The sequence below is a fragment of the Perissodus microlepis genome, chromosome 19, assembly GCF_051167445.1.
Source record: "Perissodus microlepis isolate ML-2025 ecotype Zambia chromosome 19, ASM5116744v1, whole genome shotgun sequence".
NCBI lineage: Eukaryota > Metazoa > Chordata > Actinopteri > Cichliformes > Cichlidae > Perissodus > Perissodus microlepis.
This window is the reverse complement of record NC_140479.1, coordinates 14,496,493-14,517,638: the sequence shown is the minus strand read 5'-3', so window position 1 is coordinate 14,517,638 and position 21,146 is coordinate 14,496,493. Positions and strand designations below refer to the sequence as shown.

Below are 21,146 nucleotides of genomic sequence, written 5' to 3'. Positions count from 1 at the left end.
GTGGTCTTTGAGTGATTTCGGTTGGACGGCCACCCCTGGACAGGTCCACCAAGCTTGAAAGTTTTCTCCATTTGTGGATCATGGTTCTCACTGTCGTTCACTTGAGTCGCAAAACCGTAGAAATGTCTTGGAAACCCTTTTCAGATCTTTTTTTGTGATTTAACAAGGTGGAGCCTTTACTTTTTCACACAAGGCCAGGTAGGTTTGGATAGCGGTTTCCCCTTAATAAATAAAATAATTATATTCACGAATGATATTTGTCTAATATTAAAATTTGTTTAGGTATGACAAATATAAAAGAAATTAGAAATAAGGAAGGTGATAAATACTTTTTCACAGCACTGTAGGCATAGTGGACATAGATGGCTTCTTTCACTCCTCTTTCAAACCATCTGTCCTCTCTGTCCAAAATGTGAACATTGGCATCCTCGAAAGAGTGTCCTTTATCCTTAAGATGCAGATGGACTACTGAGTCTTGTCCTGTGGAGGTGGCTCTTCTGTGTTGTGCCATGCGCTTGTGAAGTGGCTGTTTGGTCACAGTGTGACAGTGTGTCACTGTGAGCGACCATCTTTGAACAGAGGCGGGGGTTTACGACACCAACTCTCTGCCATCTATAATCCAGTTTTGAGATCCCTTCCCAGACGCCTTAACGCCCACTCACATCCTGGGCCATCTGACCTCAGGAATTCGCATGATAAGGTGGGGCCAGGTTTCACAATGAACACACCCGAAACTCTGGCTGATTGGGACCCACACCCAGTTTCACACCTTGGCTCAGGCGATTAGAGGATCATCAGGGGGTCCTTTTGTGGGGGGATACTCCCACTAGGTTTATATCTGGGACTCTCCACCATTTGACCTTAGAACTGAAGAAGCTTCTCGGATGAGAGGTGAAACGTCTTCAAGTAACTTAAAGAAGTCCAGACGCTTTTTCTTTGCAAGCTCCTTTGACTACGATGACCTGGATGACTGAGAACCTTCACAGACATTTTAAACTTAAGTTTTCCCTTTGCTCGAAATGAGGACGCGCTCCTTTAATCCTCTCAATTTGTAAATAGATCTAGGTGTAATATACTTTTAAAACTTTTCCAGGGTGAACGGGAAGCTTTAGGCTTGTGTAAGTGTGCAATAAAGGCTTGGTGATGAGACCCCTTTGTTTGGGGACACTGCTAACGTTTCTTGTTGAACAAATAAACATTTTTTTTTAAATGTCATCTGGTGTAGTACCAGCCAGATTGGCCTCCTTTTTGTTCACAATGCTTTGGCTTCACAATGACTACTGGCAATTAGGCCACAAGAACTGGGTCAGCCAGTGCCAGCAGAGAGAAAAAAGAACCTGAATGTAAGATGAAACATCATGCAGGTCATCATGAGGTGTGAATTTTATTTTGGGTTATGGAAGGTATTTTTACATCTGCTAGAAAAGTTATGTGTGTGGTTAATTTTTTTGTTTCACTGTATAGAAGATATAGAAAATATCATAAACTAATCTGGGGACTTTATGCATGCTGGACTTAAAAGCCTCAGACTTCTCTGGTTTTTCCATGTAATGATCAATGAAAATCTCAGATTGGTTGTAGAATAGTGGCCCCTTGTTTGTTTCAGATTTAATTTTATGTTTTACCTTTCTGATAAATATTTGTGCATCCAGTGGTTAAGGACAGCAATGGAAAGGTACTAATGAGTGAAGAGAGTGTTGAGAAGACGGAAGGAGTTCATGAAGAAAATAAGAAAGGAGGGTGGATCAGGATTACTAAAGAGGAATTGAGGACAGCTATTAAGAAAAGTGTGTGTTCATGCTAAAAGCCAGATTTACAGTCTGTATTGGTGGACAACTCAAGTTAAGAACCTGGCAGTTTAGCTATTAAATGGTGTGAACGGGCATTTCTACAGCTGTCAATACTGAATATGTATTTGTAGGATTTTCCCTCTCAGATTGCAAAACATTTTGTGGGGAAAGTTGAACTCACAACAAAGAAAACCATGTTATATTTTTCTCCTGACAGAACTGTATTATGATCGTTGAATTTATTAGTACTAGGATGCGGGACTGCTCAAAGCTGTGAGTTCTTTACCAAAGACTATAGCTCTCTGTATCCTCACCACCATGTTTAGAGCAGAGCCCCAACATGTTTCTGGTCTCAGTACTACTTTTTACAGCACTTTTCTACAATGTAGAAAGTAACATAGAGCGATGGATGAAAGGGAAAAAGGGTTATTTGCCCAAAACAAGATTCGTAGTAGCCATGGATGCATTACATACCATAAACTTACCTTTCACGCTCAACAGAGGGGTTTGTAGTGTTTCAGGTTTTTAATTACATTTTTACAAATGGTAAATGTCCTGGTTCTCATATTGTAGTCTTCTACTCTACCTGTGCATTCATACAAGCACTTTTATGTATAATTTTTTTAATACTCTATTATTCTTTTACATATCACATTGACCTGCCTATAGAAATGTGTAATAATGTGATTCATGTTGGAATAATGCGTAAATTTTACCAATGTGTAATTCAGGATTTTGAAGAAATCATTGTTGCACAGGGAAATGTGAGTCAGAATTTTTCCTTCAGGTACCTGCACCTTCATGGTATGCAGTACAAATGTGTGCATTTAGACATGCGGTACATGTGACAAAATAGCATTAACTTCATTCATTTTATGATTATTAGGATTTGATGATAAATAATGCTTTGTGCTGTTCTATAAATCCCACGTGTCCGCTGTTGGACACAGATTAGTGGTTTATTAACACAGGATTTTGCCCATATATTAAAATATACAGGTTCTCCTTCGACAACCTCACATTGATCTCAACCGACACACTGTTTCTGGAGTGACATGCATGTATAAAACCTGCACTTGCACTGCAGTGTTTTTGTTCTATATTGCTTGCGTTCTTGTTGGGTCTTCTTAACTCAATAATTTGCATTCCTCTTTGTGTGAACTGTGTTGGTCATTATTGAAATGAACTGGCTGTGACAGTGGTCATAAATTTACACAATGTTACTAGATTACATGCAAAACCTTCTGCTCTCATCCAGCCAGGCATCTCAGTAATTTGACCTGCCAGTTGTCCATCTTCACCAAACAACCAAGGCTTCACAGCACCAACTGCAACTCTTACAGGGTCAGTGGAGATGTGAAAATCAATTAGATGTACAATAGTGCCATTTTTCTTTCAATTTATTACATGCCAGCTCGGTGTGATTCTGCAGGCCTCAGTAGGTGGCTTATTATTTATGCAACGTTTTGTACTTTCATCCTAAGTTTCATAGACTAAATAGTAAAACTGTGATGCATGAAGTGTAAAGCTTTAAGCCTTCTCTTCAGTCTGGGACTTTTTCTGCAAAAGGATCAAAGGAGTGAAATGTGCTGATGCAGCAGCCTGTCCGCAGAGCTTCAGGCCAACCCAGGACGCATAAAAAAAAATCTTGCAGTGACAATACCTACACTCTTTTTTTCTTTTTTTCTTTTTCGAGGTCTCAGTCCTCACACCACCATGCGAACAAACGCCAAGCAACTCAACCCTGAAAGAAGAAAAAATGATGAGTCAGCAGAGAACAAGCTGAAACAACCCACTGACAAGTGGGCAAGTAGAGCATAAATATGTTCAAAGCCAAAGGCATGATAATAATGTTTTTATTATACTGGATTTTGAAATTAGATTTGAAATTATTTCTTAATTGGTTGTGGTAATTTTGTAAATTTGACATGTTTAAGATAAGAAACATCCTTTTATTGCAACTTTTTGTATTCTGGAAATCAAGAACAGCTCTCAGATTTTACCAGACTGTTCACATTCCTGGTCCAAATAACAATGTTATGTCAAAGCTGACAGTGAGACTAAGTTAGGCACAAGTTATTGGGCTGCTGCGCATGATTCACTCAGCTATGCCAATAATGACACATCGCTATAACTGCCGACTTGTCTCAACAATGAAGCTTACTGTTATAAGGACATGTTTTACCCCAAACCACAGTCTTGCTGGTTGTCCGAAGTTAATCAGTGAGTAAAAGTGTAACCCTCCAAATATTTTGACATTGCATTTCCTTAGGCTGACTGTGTTGTCTTCGTGCATAGTCTTGTATTAATACATAAAACAAAAACATGTCGCACCTTCTGCATAATGGTCCATCCATCCATCCATCCATCCATTTTCTTACACTTATCCGAGGCCAGGTCGCAGGTGCAGCAGCTCAAGCAGAGAAGCCCAGACCTTCCTCTCCCCAGCCACCTCCTCTAGCTTGTCCGGGGCGTTCCCAGGCCAGCCAAGAGATATAATCTCTCCAGCATACAGGTGCCCAGGAGGCATCCTTGTCTGATGCCTGAACCACCTCAACTGGCTCCTTTCGATGTGAAGGTGCAGCGGCTCTCTGAGCCCCTCCCGAATGGCTGAAATTCTCGCCCTATCTCTAAGGGAGAAAGCAGCCACCCTTTGGGGGAAGCCAATTTCCATCCTTGTCTCCGTGATCTCGTTCTTTCGGTCACTACCCACAGCTCGTGGCCATAGGTGAGGGTAGGGATATAGATCGACTGGTAAATTGAGAGCTTCGCTTTTACACTCAGCTCTCTCTTCACCACAACAGACCGGTATAGCATCCGCATCATTGCACCGGCAGCACCAATCCGTCTGTCGATCTCCGGCTCCCTTCTCCAGTCACTCGTGAACAAGACCCCAAGATACTTACACTCCTCCACTTGGGGCAGGAACTAGTCCCTGACCCGGAGTGGGCACTCCACCCTTTTCCAGCTGAGGACCATGGCCTCAGATTTGGAGGTGCTGATTCTCATTCCCACCGTTTCACACTTGGCTGCAAGGCAAGCTGGAGGCCATTACCCGATGAAGCCAACAGAACCACATCATCTGCAAAAAGCAGGGATGAGATCCTGAGACCACCCAAGTGAAAGCCTTCCACCACTTGGCTACGCCTAGAAATTCTGTCCATAAAAATTCTGAACAGAATCGGTGACAAAGGGCAGCCCTGGCGGAGCCCATGGGCTCCAAAGTATTGGTCCATATCATATATGGACCAGTACTTTATCCAAACATGGTAATTTTTGGCTCCAAAAATTCAACATGATGGAGACAAAAATGCTTATTTTGTGAGACTTCAAATACAGTGGACACTGTCATCTTTTATATACAGTCTTTGGCTGTGATGTGCCAATGTGACACCTCGATATGTCCTAGGTGGCAGACATTATTTTATGGGGACTCTGCAAAACCATCTTCCCCCCTTGTGTGTCTTTCTCACATACTTCGAGGTTAGAGATCCACCTGTCCTTACTGGATTCCTATGAGCTAGAACTTCATGGAACCAGCAGCTCTGGAAAGACAACAGTCTTCCTCTTTCAGATCACTTTTTTCATGATACTTTTTTACTTCTCCTCCATTTGAATAATTCCAAAATCAACCTGCAGCTACAAATTGACTGAGTGGTGTCCACTAAAAACGATTAAGATTTAATCTTGAGTACATTCATCTACGAGTTGACACAGCTTGCCTGGAATGCAGGAGTAGGATCACATCAGTGATTCTTGTCAATGAACAGCCAGTCAGCAAGCACTCACAAGAACAAACCTTTAATTGACTTTTTTTTTTATGTATTGTGGTAACACGCCTCACTTTAAAGTCAAACCTAAATTACAAGCCTCTCCATGCCTGTGGATTTAATGGAAGTGCAGATCTGAACATTTAGCTCCATTCTTTCACTGGAATTTCTTAGTCATACTCAGTAGTCAGTAGTAGGGCGATCGTGGCTCAAGAGTTTGGAGTTCGCCTTGTAATCGGAAGGTTGCCGGTTCGAGCCCCAGCTTGGACAGTCTCGGTCGTTGTGTCCTTGGGCAAGACACTTCACCCGTTGCCTACTGGTGGTGGTCAGAGGGCCCGGTGGCGCCAGTGTCCGGCAGCCTCACCTCTGTCAGTGCGCCCCAGGGTGGCTGTGGCTACAATGTAGCTTGCCATCACCAGTGTGTGAATGTGTGCGTGAATGGGTGGATGACTGGTTGTGTAAAGCGCTTTGGGGTCCTTAGGGACTAGTAAAGCGCTATACAAATACAGGCCATTTACCATTTAGTCCCATTCTTGTTTTATCTTGCTTTATTTCAGTATGCAATAATGTAATAAAACTAGTTCTGACAGTAGGGTGTGTAACCTCACTCCTCCTGTAAAAGGTGCCTAGTTGTGTTGCAATCGTTTTAGCTCTAGGCAGCGGTCAGGTTGGATTCTGTGGTCTCACCTGAGCTTTAAGTTAATTAAATTATCTGCATGTTTTGTTGCAAGTCACACTGTCTAATCTGAAATGAAGCAATGTAAACAAACACCGCAGGTACCATCCACTACACCAAATGGTATGCAGGGAAACACTAAGATTCCCGGTCTGATCCTCAGTCTGAGCCGGGAAGGTCGAGTACATTTAAATGGATGAGTGAATTAGCTGTTGCTTTAGACAACAGATTTATACAAAGTGAATGTACATTCGCTTGTTATCCTGTTCTTTATTTTTTTTATTTTTGTCAAGTCATAATTAATAACTGCAGTTGCAACTCTGGTCAAAGCTCAAAAGACAGAAGCAGTTCAAGCATGACCTGAAAGAAGAATAATTTGTTATTCCCACAAGTAAAATATCATCCCCAAATAGGGGATGACACCCTGACAGGAGATTGTAAATTCACGAGTCGCTTTCTTTTTCTTGTGAAAAAACAAAGTTATATATTTTGCTTCAGAACCTTAAAAAAGTACTTAGGCAAGAGCACAGAAGGCAAAGTGATAGATGGATGGAATCAAAAACAAAATATTCCAGAACCATGAGAGCAATTACTAGCTCAAATTCTCGACTATCAAGAACTACTGAGAATGCTTGCTGGCAAGGAGACAAGGGGTGGCCCCTTCAGCTGTCACGCATCAGTAATATTCATAGAACCAGTGTTACATCTAGTAACAACTTAATTCAAGTGGAACTTTGGAACCTTGGTGACAGAAATACTTCCTCTTAAACCTGTTTCTCTTAAACCTTGGGCAAGGGGAAGGTTACACCCAGGACAGGTCTCCAGTTCATCGCAGTGTTTTACGTTTTTATTTTATTTAAATATTAAGTTATCTTTAAAGCTTTATCAACAATTAAAATTGAAGAGTTAATAAAGTTCTGTATTTTCTAATTAGTTTTTTATTTTAGTGCTGTCAATAGATAAAAAAAAAAACCAACTAATTAATCGCACAATTTTCTGTAATATAATCGCGATGAATTGCAATTACTTGATTAATAGCTTTGTTGCATTTAGATTTTATATTTAAGCTTGTAACTGACATTTGAAGTAAATGCAGAATAAATACAAAGAATGTATGCTCTAATTCAAAAAGAATTTGAATAGTTTTCTTAAATCTTTTAACACAGGGTCTCTCCTGTGAAGTACAACTTTAAAAACAACCTATATACTAATAGGTAAGTATACACTAATATATAATATATATATATATTAGTGTATAGACTAGATAATAGACTCCAACAGAGGTCGATTATCTTGTTAATAATTTCACCTCCTCACTACGTACGACTCTGGATACTGTAGCTCCAGTGAAAACTAAGGTCTCTAATCAGAAGTACCTGACTCCGTGGTATAATTCTCAAACACGTACCCTAAAGCAGATGACTCGTAATCTGGAGAGGAAATGGCGTGTCACAAATTTAGAGGATCATCATTTAGCCTGGAGAAATAGTTTGCTGCTTTATAAGAAAGCCCTCCGCAAAGCCAGAACATCTTACTATTCATCACTGATTGAAGAGAATAAGAACAACCCCAGGTTTCTCTTCAGCACTGTAGCCAGGCTGACAAACAGTCAGAGCTCTGTTGAGCCAACCATCCCTTTAACGTTAACTAGTAATGACTTCATGAACTTCTTCACAAATAAAATTTTTATCATTAGAGAAAAAATTACCAGTAATCATCCCACAGATGTAATATTATCTACAGCTACTCTTAGTACCATTGATGTTAAGTTAGACTCTTTTTCTCCAATTGATCTTTCTGAGTTAACTTCAATAATTACTTCCTCCAAACCATCAACGTGTCTTTTAGACCCCATTCCTACAAAACTGCTCAAAGAAGTCCTGCCATTGATTAATTCTTCGATCTTAAATATGATCAACCTATCTCTAATAATCGGCTATGTACCACAGGCCTTCAAGCTGGCTGTAGTTAAACCTTTACTCAAAAAGCCATCTCTAGACCCAGCAGTCTTAGCTAATTATAGGCCAATCTCCAACCTTCCTTTCATATCAAAAATCCTTGAAAGAGTAGTTGTCAAACAGCTAACAGATCATCTGCAGAGGAATGGTTTATTTGAAGAGTTTCAGTCAGGTTTCAGAGCTCATCACAGCACAGAAACAGCTTTAGTGAAGGTTACAAATGATCTTCTTATGGCCTCTGACAGTGGACTCATCTCTGTGCTTGTCCTGCTAGACCTCAGTGCAGCGTTCGATACTGTCGACCATAATATCCTATTAGAGCGATTAGAACATGCTGTAGGTATTACAGGTACTGCACTGCAGTGGTTTGTATCATATCTATCTAATAGACTCCAATTTGTGCATGTAAATGGAGAGTCCTCTTCACACACTGAGGTTAATTATGGAGTTCCACAGGGTTCAGTGCTAGGACCAATTCTGTTTACATTATACATGCTTCCCTTAGGCAGCATCATTAGAAGACATAGCATACATTTTCACTGCTATGCCGATGACACCCAGCTCTATCTGTCCATGAAGCCAGATAACACACACCAATTAGTTAAACTGCAGGAATGTCTTAAGGACATAAAGACCTGGATGGCCGCTAACTTTCTGCTTCTTAATTCAGATAAAACTGAGGTTATTGTACTCGGCCCTGAAAATCTTAGAAATATGGTATCTAACCAGATTCATACTCTGGATGAGATTACCTTGGCCTCCAGTAACGCTGTGAGGAACCTTGGAGTCATTTTTGACCAGGACATGTCCTTCAACGCACATATTAAACAAATATGTAAGACTGCTTTCTTCCATTTGCGCAACATCTCTAAAATTAGAAATATCCTGTCTCAGAGTGACGCTGAAAAACTAGTTCATGCATTTATTACTTCCAGGCTGGACTACTGTAATTCATTATTATCAGGATGTCCAAAAAACTCACTGAAAAGCCTTCAGCTAATCCAAAATGCTGCAGCAAGAGTACTGACAGGGACTAGAAAGAGAGAGCTCCTGTTTTGGCTTCCCTTCATTGGCTTCCTGTTAAGTCCAGAATTGAATTCAAAATCCTGCTCCTCACATACAAGGTCTTAAATAATCAGGCCCCATCTTATCTTAATGACCTTGTAGTACCATATCACCCTATTAGAGCACTTCGCTCTCGCTCTGCAGGCCTACTTGTTGTTCCTAGAGTATTTAAAAGTAGAATGGGAGGCAGAGCCTTCAGTTTTCAGGCCCCTCTTCTGTGGAACCAGCTTCCAGTTTGGATTCGGGAGACAGACACTATCTCTACTTTTAAGATTAGGCTTAAAACTTTCCTTTTTGCTAAAGCATATAGTTAGGGCTGGACCAGGTGACCCTGAATCCTCCCTTAGTTATGCTGCAATAGACGTAGGCTGCCGGGGGATTCCCATGATGCATTGAGTTTTTCCTTTCCAGTCACCTTTCTCACTCACTATGTATTAATAGACCTCTCTGCATTGAATCATATCTGTTATTAACCTCTGTCTCTCTTCCACAGCATGTCTTTTATCCTGTCTTCCTTCTCTCACCCCAACCGGTCGCCCCTCCCTGAGCCTGGTTCTGCCGGAGGTTTCTTCCTGTTAAAAGGGAGTTTTTCCTTCCCACTGTCGCCAAAGTGCTTGCTCATAGGGGGTCATATGATTGTTGGGTTTTTCTCTGTATCTATGAAGCGCCTTGAGGCGACTTTTGTTGTGATTTGGCGCTATATAAATAAAATTGAATTGAATTGAATTGAATTGAATATATTGCTGTCAAAAAATTAAAATGTTTAATCAGATTCATCACAGCGTTACTGTGGATTAATTTTGATTAATCACGATTAAATATCATTCATTTTTATTCTATACTATTCTATATTTATTTTTGCTTTTTGCAGACTCAAGAAAAAAGGGAAAATATATGCTCTTAACATGTTTAATGAACATCATGAACATTTATCTAAACAAAAAACTCTGTAAACATTTATCCGCTCTCTCTCTGTCACTCTTGGGGAGGCACTTCAAGTCCTTGAAACGAGGAACCAAAGCTATGTAAAGTGCATGTTCTCAACAATATTAAAATGGCCTGTATTTGTATAGCGCTTTACTAGTCCCTAAGGACCCCAAAGCCCTTTACACATTCAGTCATCCACCCATTCACACACACATTCACACACTGGTGATGGCAAGCTACACTGTAGCCACAGCTGCCCTGGGACGCACTGACAGAGGCGAAAAACTAAAACTAATAGTGAAACTAATAAGAGGTGTATTAATAGGTCTGCCGTTTGTTGCAATTCACTTGGCACTGTGTCAGTCAATATGTCTGAGGCAGACTTACTGAGTCCCCGATTCTCCATTAGTGGTTTGTCACAAGCAGGCTGACGCATTAGCCAAAGTCCTAGCAGCATCGCAGACTAACGTACACTTCGTGTCAATGTGATATTTGAAGCTGGAAGTGCTTCAATGAAAATAAAATTCCTCCTTGCACAATGTGCATAATACTTTATGTCGGTCGATTGTTCCGTCTTGTTATTTTTTTTTAACTCAAATTTCCTATTGAGAGGGCCAGTATGCGTTTATCATCTTCCCTATTGAGTTGACTGGTTCAGCTGCCCGTCACTACAAGATCAACTGCCCATTTGCGCATGTGCGACGGTAACTCTACTTGGACAAACTGCTCTAAATGCGTTGACAGAAACATTTCAGGTATTTTGAGTCATTCTGCACTTCAGATGTGTTAATTGCGTTAAAAAATTTTATCACATTGACCGTGATGGCGGATTAATTTGCGTTAACGCGTTAATTTTGACAGCAGTATTTGATTTATTTATTTTTACTTTTTGTTTTTAATTCAGTCTAGCTTCATTTAGTTTTCAGAGTAGATTTTTTTATTTCAGTTCAGCTTTTATTAGTTTCACTATTAGTTTTAGTTTTTTTAATTATTACTGTATGGAGGGCATGTGTCAGAGGCAAGATGTAGGTAAATTACTATAGGTGTTACTATAGCTGCTCTCAAAACACATAATGTTTTGAGAGCAGTGGACTTTCCAGTAGACAGTAGACATCCAGTCTCTATCAATGACTCATCAGGCAAGTTGTAATAACATTTTTTTTTTACCAAACTGACAGATATTAGAACTAAAAATATTTCCTTTACATTTTTTATATTATTTTGTTTTTATAATTTATATAAAAAAAAATATGTTTGGATTTATCCTTATGGCACCCATACAAAAATGATTTGGCTCCCTGTAAAGGATCCAAATAAATGTATTTTATCTTGGCCTTTTTAATAGAAATGCTCTCAAACTGTTACACTAGTTCAAACCAGAGTGCAGTCCATTCTTCTGAGAAAACTGAAAATTCTTTTCTTATTCTCAACTGCTGCAGAAACATACACAGAAACTCTAAAACTGTCAGTCTGTCAGCTGATCTGTGCACAACGAAAAGCAAAAGAAATGAAGAGAAATAACAAAGCCAGATACAGCGATCCACGCAGGCACCAAGGCCCTTAACAGTGCTGTATCTTGTGGGTGGCCAGTAACAATTATGCTCCTTGTTTTTGGTAAGGCCTTGGAAATGTGGGGGAGAGGCCACACTGGTACACAGACGTGCTAACGGAAAGTCCAGACAAAGCGAGATACAGACATTACAGGAAGAGGAGAAGGAGAGGGGAGAATCATGGGCAATTTGTGGAAAACAAAATTACAAGAAATGAATAGCTGGAGTGCATGGAAGTAGTTTGCTATAAATGTTACTTTAATGTTTTTTTGTTTTTGATCTTGTGATTTTGAACAAGCTGATAAACATCTGCTGAAAATTAATTTGTCCCCATGTGTGCCCACTTCCTGCCTGACAGGCATGGGGCTGCAAAGGACGTGAGGCCTCCCTGCATGCCTACTGGAAGTTCAGATTCAGGGCACGACTATAAGGAAAACTGCAATGTATGAAAATAACTGGAGATTATGTCATCATGCAAGGTTGCTGCTAAACCTCACTTTAACTTTCTGACCAATCCACAAAGGGCTTCACTTTGTAGGTTTTTGGAATAACTTACATCATTCACCAGCCCTGTAGAAGATTTGAAAGGAAACTCTGTAGTGCAAAGAGTAAAATACTGTCCTGATTACAGCCTCAAGACCTGGAAAAGATATTAACTTAAGCCCACAGAAACAGTATGTGGTCCTCACGAAGTCCTAAAGTTTCCTGCAAAATGCCTGTGCAACATTTCCACATGTACTATTGGGTCACACTAACCAAATCCTTCGTTTTCCTCCATTTAGTAATGTCTGCTTGCAAACCAAATGTCTATGAAAGCAACCTTTGGACTGATTAGACTGTGCAATGAGGGGAAAATGTCTGGAGTCTGGCTAAAAAGCATTTTACTGCCTTGAAGTAGAAGCTTCATGAAAGTATTCTTTTCAATCCTGAACACTATTTTTAGTGGGATGTGTATTTTTCTATTCACAGAAAGTTTTTTTCTGAACTAAGCTGGACATAAAAATGTGCCATCATTCTGTGAAAATGGGGGATTACGTAAACAGCAGCTGTAATTACACTGTTACAATTACCACTGTGGTGCTGTACAAAGGGAAAATTACACAAATATTGTCTCACTGTCTAAATACTTATTCACCCAATTGCATATATATATATACACAACACCTGACTTCACAGAACTGCTCTGGCATCTGTGCTTGTGTTGACACTTCTGAGTCATCCTGTGATCTCCTTTAATCTCATTATACAGGTCAGGACGTCAGAGTGCGTCTAAGCAGACTGCCGTCAGATCACAGTCTGAGATTGTTCTGCCAATGAGACACAACACACTGCTGCAGTCTGGCAGCATAAATGAGCATCTCTGTGATTAACACAAAATCAAGTGTACGATATATGACAAGAATATATTAGTATCTCCGAGTATCAGTTTATTAGTATATTAGACACAGATCAGTAACTCATCAGCCTAGCTTACCTTATAACTAATAATAACATTAACAGTTAAGGTATAATGCTAGTGGATTTGTTTATTTGCTTTTATTGTTATTCATTCCCCATTTTGAATCATAAAAACAAAGATAACATAAATTTATTTAAAAGAAGACCCCAGCTTGCTATGTTAGCACTTTAAACCTAATGGCTAACAAGCTTACAATTGTCAACCAGTGAGTACACCCAGGTTTATCCTGCACTGACGGACTATAATTTACAAAATTAAAAGCAGGTTTTAGTCAACATGACCCAATATTAGTGATTGAGCCCAAACGTCACCAGAAAATTGTTTACCTAGCTCAAAGATGAAGAGAGCGGTAGATTGTTTTTTTATACAACTGAAAGTCTTTTTGGAACAAGATGATTCGCCCACTGCTAACCAGTAAAATGAATACAGGTTTAAGGCGTCACTTTTAAGACCTCAAATCTACGTCCGTGAGTTGTATCCTGTCTTTGGCCTATGCTCTCTGGGCCCTGAAGGTGATACAAGGCTTTCATCTAGTATGGACTCTTCCAAACCGTCTTCTAAAACATTTACATGTGATGATGATGCCAAAGTCCTTTCCACTTTATTAGAAAATTCCTTTGGCACATAATGAATCATGGTTAAATATAAACCTGTTATAACAAAGCAGGCAAAAAGGAGACCTTTTAAATGCTATAATTGTTTTGACCAGCCACTTATCTCGTGTAGTGATATGAGAGTGATATGAGACTTGAGAGTTTACTCTTTTTTTCTCCAGTAAATCATTATGGGAATCATTAAAACACACAGGTTACTTGTGTGTGTTTCTGTTACTGTAGAACAATCAATTTGCTGCTTCAACTGTGATGTATGCCATGCAATTGATGCTCAGAGTTAAGGAAAAATCATGCTGAACAAAAAATTTGAATTTGCCTTTGGACTGGTTGTAAAAATTGATTTGGTTGCACTTTCTAACAGAGCTTAAATATAGATTTTAACCCTGAAGATTTCAAGCACTGCACCTCATAAGTTATGTGGGACTGAAAGTGCTGTAAACAATAACATATAAATAAAATAAATGGAGGGTTACAATGTGCCATGTTTTGACACACTGCAATATCCTCTAAGGTTGTTAAACTTGTAAAATATTAAAATTTTGAACGGCTTCATAAAGGAAATTACTAAATTATTGTACAAAAAACAAACAAAACAGCTGCTTCTGATGAGGTTTTTTTAAGATAAGATAAGATAAGATAACCTTTATTAGTTCCACATGTGGGAAATTTGTTTTGTCACAGCAGGAAGTGGACAGTGCAAAAGTTATGAAGGAAAAATTAGAATATAATAAGAATAAATACAATACACAACTGTACAGAATAGAATAAATAAAATACTATATACAGTAGAATAAAATAGAATAAAATATACAATAGGATAAAAATAGAATACAAATGCTGTATACAACTGAGTAAAAAATACAACGATGCCAGAAAAGAGTATTGCACTTAGTGTTATTGCACATGTGTGGATGTGTGTGTTTGATTAGTTGAAATGTGTGTGTTTGATCAGTTTTTCCCCAGATTTGACATATTTTATATGGAACAAGCCAGTAAATTTAAATTTGAGGTTTAATTCAAATCTATTGTGTCTTGTGTCTAAATCTATGTAAGAATTCATTTACATCTATAGTTTTCCATGGTTGGGTGTTTTGTTTTTAATGTCTCATGGAGAGGTTATTTAATATATAGTATATATGCACACTATTACAAAAGCTTTAGTTACCTTTGTTAATGATGTGTGTGTCATAAACCAAGTTTGTCTTTCCCACCATGTGGATGAAGGGGACAAGACTAAACCGGTTCCTATGTGGATGCGAGGCCGGTTCCAGCTGGCTGCGTTGCCGCGGTAACGCGCGCTCTATAAATACTGCCGGGCTCTCGTACCGGCTTACACTCAGTTCCATCTGCGTTTGAGAGGTTGCGCTTCTGGCAACGATCTTCGTCGTAAAGGGGAACTGCTTTATTTCTTTTCTTATCCCAGCTTTTGGGTCTAATGGACAAACTCTTTGTAAATGCTTTTTAAGGTAAGTAAGGGTCTTTTGGTGAATTATCCTTCAATGGAAGTCTTTTTTTTTCTTTGACTAAATACTCTTTAGCTTAGATTAAATGGCAGGGTTTTTTTAGTTGTCGCGAACACATGAACAGTTTTGACATGTTATGTATTCCTATGTTAATAATTAGTAATTGAAATGTTGGTTTAATTCCAAACTGTGTTGCTGTGGATCGTAGAGTGTTAACAAATAAGCACTACGTGGCCGGCGAAACAGATGGGGTGGTTAGCTTGTTAGCATTATCCTTTTTGTGTGTGTGCCTGAACAATAAAAGTACCCTCCGAGAGGTTTGCTTGTGATGGATGTCTTTTTTTGGGTCCTTTGTTTGGTTGCGAGACTTTAGGTGAGTAAAGTTAAACTGTCTTGCCTGTTATTCGTGTAACAAAGCGCGTTAGTTAATGGTAACCAAAAATTGCCTCATGGCACGAATGTGGCTAAGCGGAACCGGTATAGTGACGTCGGCGTTAAATGTTAGTCGCTGATTGGCTACTTTTCGTGCTCTTCATGTAACTTGGAGCAGGGACGTTTTTGTAATTGGGTAAATTCTTGAGTAGGCGGAACACTCTTTTCTTTGAATGACTTTTTCCTGTGCAATATCCTGAGTTATGAAACCCAGTGCCATTAGAGACTAAAGTTAAGTGCGTGTATTTTAAACATGCCTGAAGTCTCAGAAATGCTAGTTTTAATAGAATAACTGGTAATCATGTGTTAAACCGAAGTGTCATCATTTCATTAATGGGCTTTTTGTTAAACTGTCAACTGCTCCTGTTTGCAGAATCTTCACTCAAGGAAATCACACACTGGCTACTCAGCAGGCCCTGGCCTTGAGTCTTATTTGAAAGGGTTTAACTTCACTGGTGAGCCACCTTGGCTTCTCTGCAGCTGAGTGACAACAACACCAAATTCCATTTCTTTCATATCCAAGTAAGTGTTCTGCATCTGGTTGTTTGAAACTTGATTTAACACTGCATTGTCATCTGGGCATGACTTTCAGATAATATTGTATCAAAAACACCTGTTCACTTGGTGCTTTGAAATTTTTTTTTTTCTAATCTAATTTTTTTTTATGTAACTTTGCACTGTCCACTGCTGTAACAAAACAAATTTCCCACGCGTTGGACTAATAAAGGTTATCTTATCTTATTACTCATCTGTGGAATATGAAGGGGACTTTAGTAACTGAAAACATAGAGGACAGGATGTTCTCAAAGTGGCATGTAATCTGAGTATAGTTTCTTTTTTCCAGTTCACCAGTGACCATTCTAAAGGACTTCTTGCAACCATGAACACTGCCACGCCCACTGACTTTGACTTGTCTTTCCTCGATGAGGGTTTCTCTGCTCGTGACATTGTTGAGCAGAAGATCAATGAGTCGTCCATGACGGTAAGCATCCTGTGCTGGCACTGATACACTAATATTAAAAGTACAGTCTAGTTTATTGTGTAATTCATCATGTATTGAATTTTTTTTTTTTTTTTTTTTTTTCCCCACCTGTTACAGGATGACAGGGATGCCTTTTATGTCTGCGACTTGGGGGACGTGGTAAAGAAACACCTACGCTGGGCTCGGGCTTTGCCTCGTGTTAGACCTTTCTATGCTGTCAAATGCAACGACAGCCGGGCTGTGGTGATGACACTGGCGACCCTCGGAACAGGCTTTGACTGTGCAAGCAAGGTAGGCTTTGAAACTGCTTTCATAGCATTAGATGATCTCACAACAATGCAGTACAAAGCACTCCTGAAGATTAGCTGAAATTGCATTGGCAGCTTGTATTTTTAAGTTGGCACTGTCTCATTGTTGACTTTGCTGCCCTCTAGACGGAGATTCAGCTGGTTCAGTCTCTGGGAGTGGATCCAAGCAGAATAATCTATGCTAACCCCTGCAAGCAGGTTTCTCAGATAAAATATGCATCTGCCCACGGGGTCCAGATGATGACCTTTGATAGTGAGGTGGAACTCATGAAGGTGGCGCGCTGCCATGACAATGCCAAGTAAGACTTTTTCTGTCTCCAACAAAGAGTCTTTGTCTTTGTTTATTTATTTCTCACCTCTTAACTCTTTGTGTTCAGGTTGGTTCTCCGTATTGCCACAGATGACTCGAAGGCAGTTTGCCGTCTGAGCGTAAAGTTTGGGGCCCCTCTCAAAGCTTGTCGAGGTCTCTTGGAGCGTGCCAAAGAGCTGGGGCTTGACGTGATTGGTGTCAGCTTCCATGTTGGCAGTGGCTGCACCGACCCGGAAACCTATACTCAGGCTATTGCAGATGCACGCTGTGTGTTTGATACAGGGGTAGGTTTTGACTGAAATGCACACACAGCTGCAATTATGTGGATTTTTATAAAGCCAACTTAACCCTGTCTGTTGTGAACTCTAGGCTGAGTTGGGCTTCAACATGGATCTCCTGGACATTGGAGGTGGTTTTCCTGGGTCAGACAATACAGAGCTTAAATTTGAAGAGGTAACTGCTTTATTATAATAAATGGTATGGGTCACATTTATGCATTTGAACTGTTTTAAATGTCATATTCAGAAAATGCAAAAGTTTAACATGTAGATGTGGATACTTCTCTTAGATAACAGGAGTAATCAACCCAGCCCTGGATAAGTATTTTCCTGTTGACTGTGGTGTTAACATAATTGCCGAGCCTGGGCGCTTCTATGTGGCCTCTGCTTACACACTGGTTGTGAACATCATTGCCAAGAAAGTCATCATGGATGAGGAGTTTGCCTCTGATGGTAAAGATTATGCTTTCTACTAGCATCATCCTTTTTTTTTTTTTTTTTTTAAATCAGTTTCTTACTGGTTATACTGATGTGATGAAATGAATTTTGCCTCCACAGAGGAAGATGAAGGGACCAGTGACAGGACTCTGATGTACTATGTCAACGATGGAGTGTATGGATCTTTCAATTGCATTCTTTATGACCACGCTCACTGTCTGCCAACCCTGCATAAGGTATATAAAAAGGCATTAGTTAATCTTTAAATATAAAAAAGGTGAAACCTGTGTAACACATGTATATTCCTGTTTTAGAAGCCAAAGCCAGATGAAGTGATGTACCCCTGCAGCATCTGGGGCCCAACATGTGACGGTCTGGACCGCATTGTCGAGCAGTGTAGCCTGCCTGACATGCAGGTGGGCGACTGGTTGGTGTTTGAGAACATGGGCGCCTACACAGTGGCAGCCTCCTCCACCTTCAACGGCTTCCAGAGACCCGACATTCACTATGTCATGTCACGTCCTACCTGGTGAGTCGGTATCACAGGGACTCAAAGTGTGGCTAAATGATTCATAAGAGGAAATTTTGCAGCTTTAATGTAACATTTATTATTGTCTTTCAGGCAACTTGTGCAGCAGATCTGTTCACAGGGCATCCCAGCACCTGCAGAAGAGTCATACCTGTTTGAAGTGCCTGCCTGTTGTGGCAGAGAGAGCAGCTTGGATCTGCCTGCTGAGCCTTGCCAGGCCCATGTGATTTAAATATGCAGTATGTTTGTCACATTTAGCGTCAGTTTATGGACAAGGGTTCTGTGTATAAGGATTTTTATTTTCTTTTTTTTTTTTTTTTTTTTTTTTCTTCCCTGTTACCTAAAATGTACAGTGCTTAACAAATTTATCACACCACTAGTCATAAAAACCAAGTACAGATCTTAACTCTGTCACATTTATCAGGCAGATTCCACTGTGCCCGTCTGAGTCCGAGGTAATCAAACCTAATATTTAACCACTGAAACCTTTCCGTTCAGGAATTCAAGTGAATGACTGACATTTGTCATTTTAACAATATAGCTTTTTTTTTTTTTTTTTTTTTCTTCCTTCTGCTTCATGATGGCAATAATTACCTCTTGGCATTAAATATTTTGATTAAACAGATTACACATACTGGTATATGAAACATTATAGAAACAAATGATCTGTGGCACTTGCACTAGTGTTAATTAGGGCAGCTGTGGCATAAACCTTCCACTGGATGGTGCTCTAAACTTTTTAAGCACTGTATGTGAACTTTTCCAGGCCAGTTACTTGACAGAATGAGAGGGATGTGTCGCAGACATTTCAGTTCTTTATGGAAGCTCGAGATCAACCCTGAATGAAATGAGGCTGAATCACACTCTGTGTCTCTGTTGGTTCCAGGTACAGTGCAAAGCTCTGTACTTGAATTTTCTGCTGTAGGTTTCCCAGCAGAGTCTGTAAGCGCTTGAGTACTGTAGTTCACAATGAACCTATTTAAACTGGAATAGTATAGGGAGGGAATTTGTATGGACTTGCAGCACTGGAACCTGATTTGGAAACAAATTTTTGAGCAGACTTGACAGCACAGTGTAAGAAGGCAGGTTTATTAAAGATCCAGAGGCTTCGATTTGGTGCACTGTTTTGTGTGGTAATTATGTTTTATTAAATATATCTTTTTGTGGGTTAACTGGGGGGAAATGAATTACTGTCTCCTTTATCTTAAGTGAGCCCTCTGGTAGCCCTTCTTTCTGTAGTACTCAAATGCAATCTGGATTTTTAGTATTCAATATCAAGTTCTCATTTATTTATTATATTTATAAGAAGTCAGGGAATGTGCACCCTTTTGTTAAACTGCTGTTCTGTCTACAGCTGAAGTAACATCCTCAGCTGGTAACTTGCACAGAGGCAATGGTGTGTGGTTTTAAATTCCTCAAAAGTGGCTGCTATATTATTTAAGTTTTCCATGATCTCGACTTCTGTAAAGAACATAACCCCCCCCCCCCCCCCCCCCCCCAAGAGTGTTAATCCTCAAGATGACAAAGCTTATTTATTTGTCAGCAGTTATTTAGTGCTTGTTCTATCAAAGCTTCTCTGTAGATTTTGACTATAACCTGTATTTCCTGTATAAATTTTGAATGTGTCTCACATTGCATGATATATGCATGAATCATACTCTGCATGTTGAAACAGCATATATAATGTATATACACAACAGATTTCAGAGACTACCCAAAAGTCAACATCAATCTTAAAGATTAACACTTGAGCACAGGGACTCAAAGCAGACTGCCCCTCTCCTCTCCTTTTTTTTTCTTTTTTTTTTTTTTTTTTGTTAAATTGAATTTGTTTTCCAGTTATCGTATTAATGAGCAGAAGCAGTGTTTTAACTATACATTTGAAATGGATATGACAGAGATGGGAATGCATATTCATAACGCTTTCCTATGGAAACTGAAGTTTTGTATTTTTTTAAATAAATAAATGACCACCTTAGTGTGTGTTTGTCGTTTTCTTCTCCTTTTGCACAAATATAAATGAAAAACCATTTAGTGGCTGAGGGGGAGGAAGAGTTTTACTTTAACTTCGCATGCAGTTAATAGGAGTAGTGATAGAGGATGATCCCCTGAAACTCCACTGCCCCCACCCACCCACCAGTTTAACAGTATGAGTCAACATTGTCTTTTTCAGGAAGTTGGCCATTTTTACGTGTTGCGCAGCTGTTTTATGCGTGAGCTGTGGGGCGTGCGGAGTGTCTTAGAGAAATATGCACACGCCATGACCAATGGGGATCGTACCTGTACATATGGAATATGTAACCGTGTGGAGAGATAGTCTCAATATGCTAGAGAACTTACATTGGGTGGTGGTCTAACAAATATATATTTACATAAACACACGTGTGTTTATATAAATATTTGAACATCATGGCAATGTACTTTTCATTATTTCTTTAAACAGTTCCTTGCGATTGCACAGCATACATCTTTAATGATTGTAGAAAACAAGAATTAAGTGCACAAATTTTGAATTTATTTTGGATTTTTAAGGAAAATAGGAAAACTATACATTTAGCCTATAAAATGGCAACTATAAAAACTCATCCATGTTAGCA

General features: G+C 39.5%; 1 protein-coding gene across 1 annotated transcript; it reads left to right on the top strand.

Annotated features, from left to right (window-relative positions):
• The first annotated feature begins 15,130 nt into the window (after nt 1–15,130).
• Nucleotides 15,131–20,527, top strand: odc1 (ornithine decarboxylase 1). Its single transcript, XM_084915220.1, has 11 exons — nt 15,131–15,275; nt 16,078–16,226; nt 16,549–16,686; nt 16,804–16,977; nt 17,121–17,293; nt 17,372–17,588; nt 17,674–17,757; nt 17,873–18,035; nt 18,141–18,256; nt 18,335–18,549; nt 18,643–20,527. The coding sequence occupies exons 3-11, from the start codon at nt 16,585–16,587 to the stop codon at nt 18,779–18,781; spliced, it is 1,383 nt and encodes a 460-aa protein (XP_084771346.1). The 5' UTR covers nt 15,131–15,275; nt 16,078–16,226; nt 16,549–16,584; the 3' UTR covers nt 18,782–20,527.
• Nucleotides 20,528–21,146: the final 619 nt, after the last annotated feature.

Bases quoted from the DNA above. Each gene is read 5' to 3' on its own strand.
- odc1 (XM_084915220.1), top strand. From the start codon at position 16,585: ATGAACACTGCCACGCCCACTGACTTTGACTTGTCTTTCCTCGATGAG. The intron at 17,589-17,673 runs GTAGGTTTTGAC...TGTGAACTCTAG, and splicing joins GCTGTGTGTTTGATACAGGG to GCTGAGTTGGGCTTCAACAT. The intron at 18,257-18,334 runs GTATATAAAAAG...TTCCTGTTTTAG, and splicing joins GTCTGCCAACCCTGCATAAG to AAGCCAAAGCCAGATGAAGT.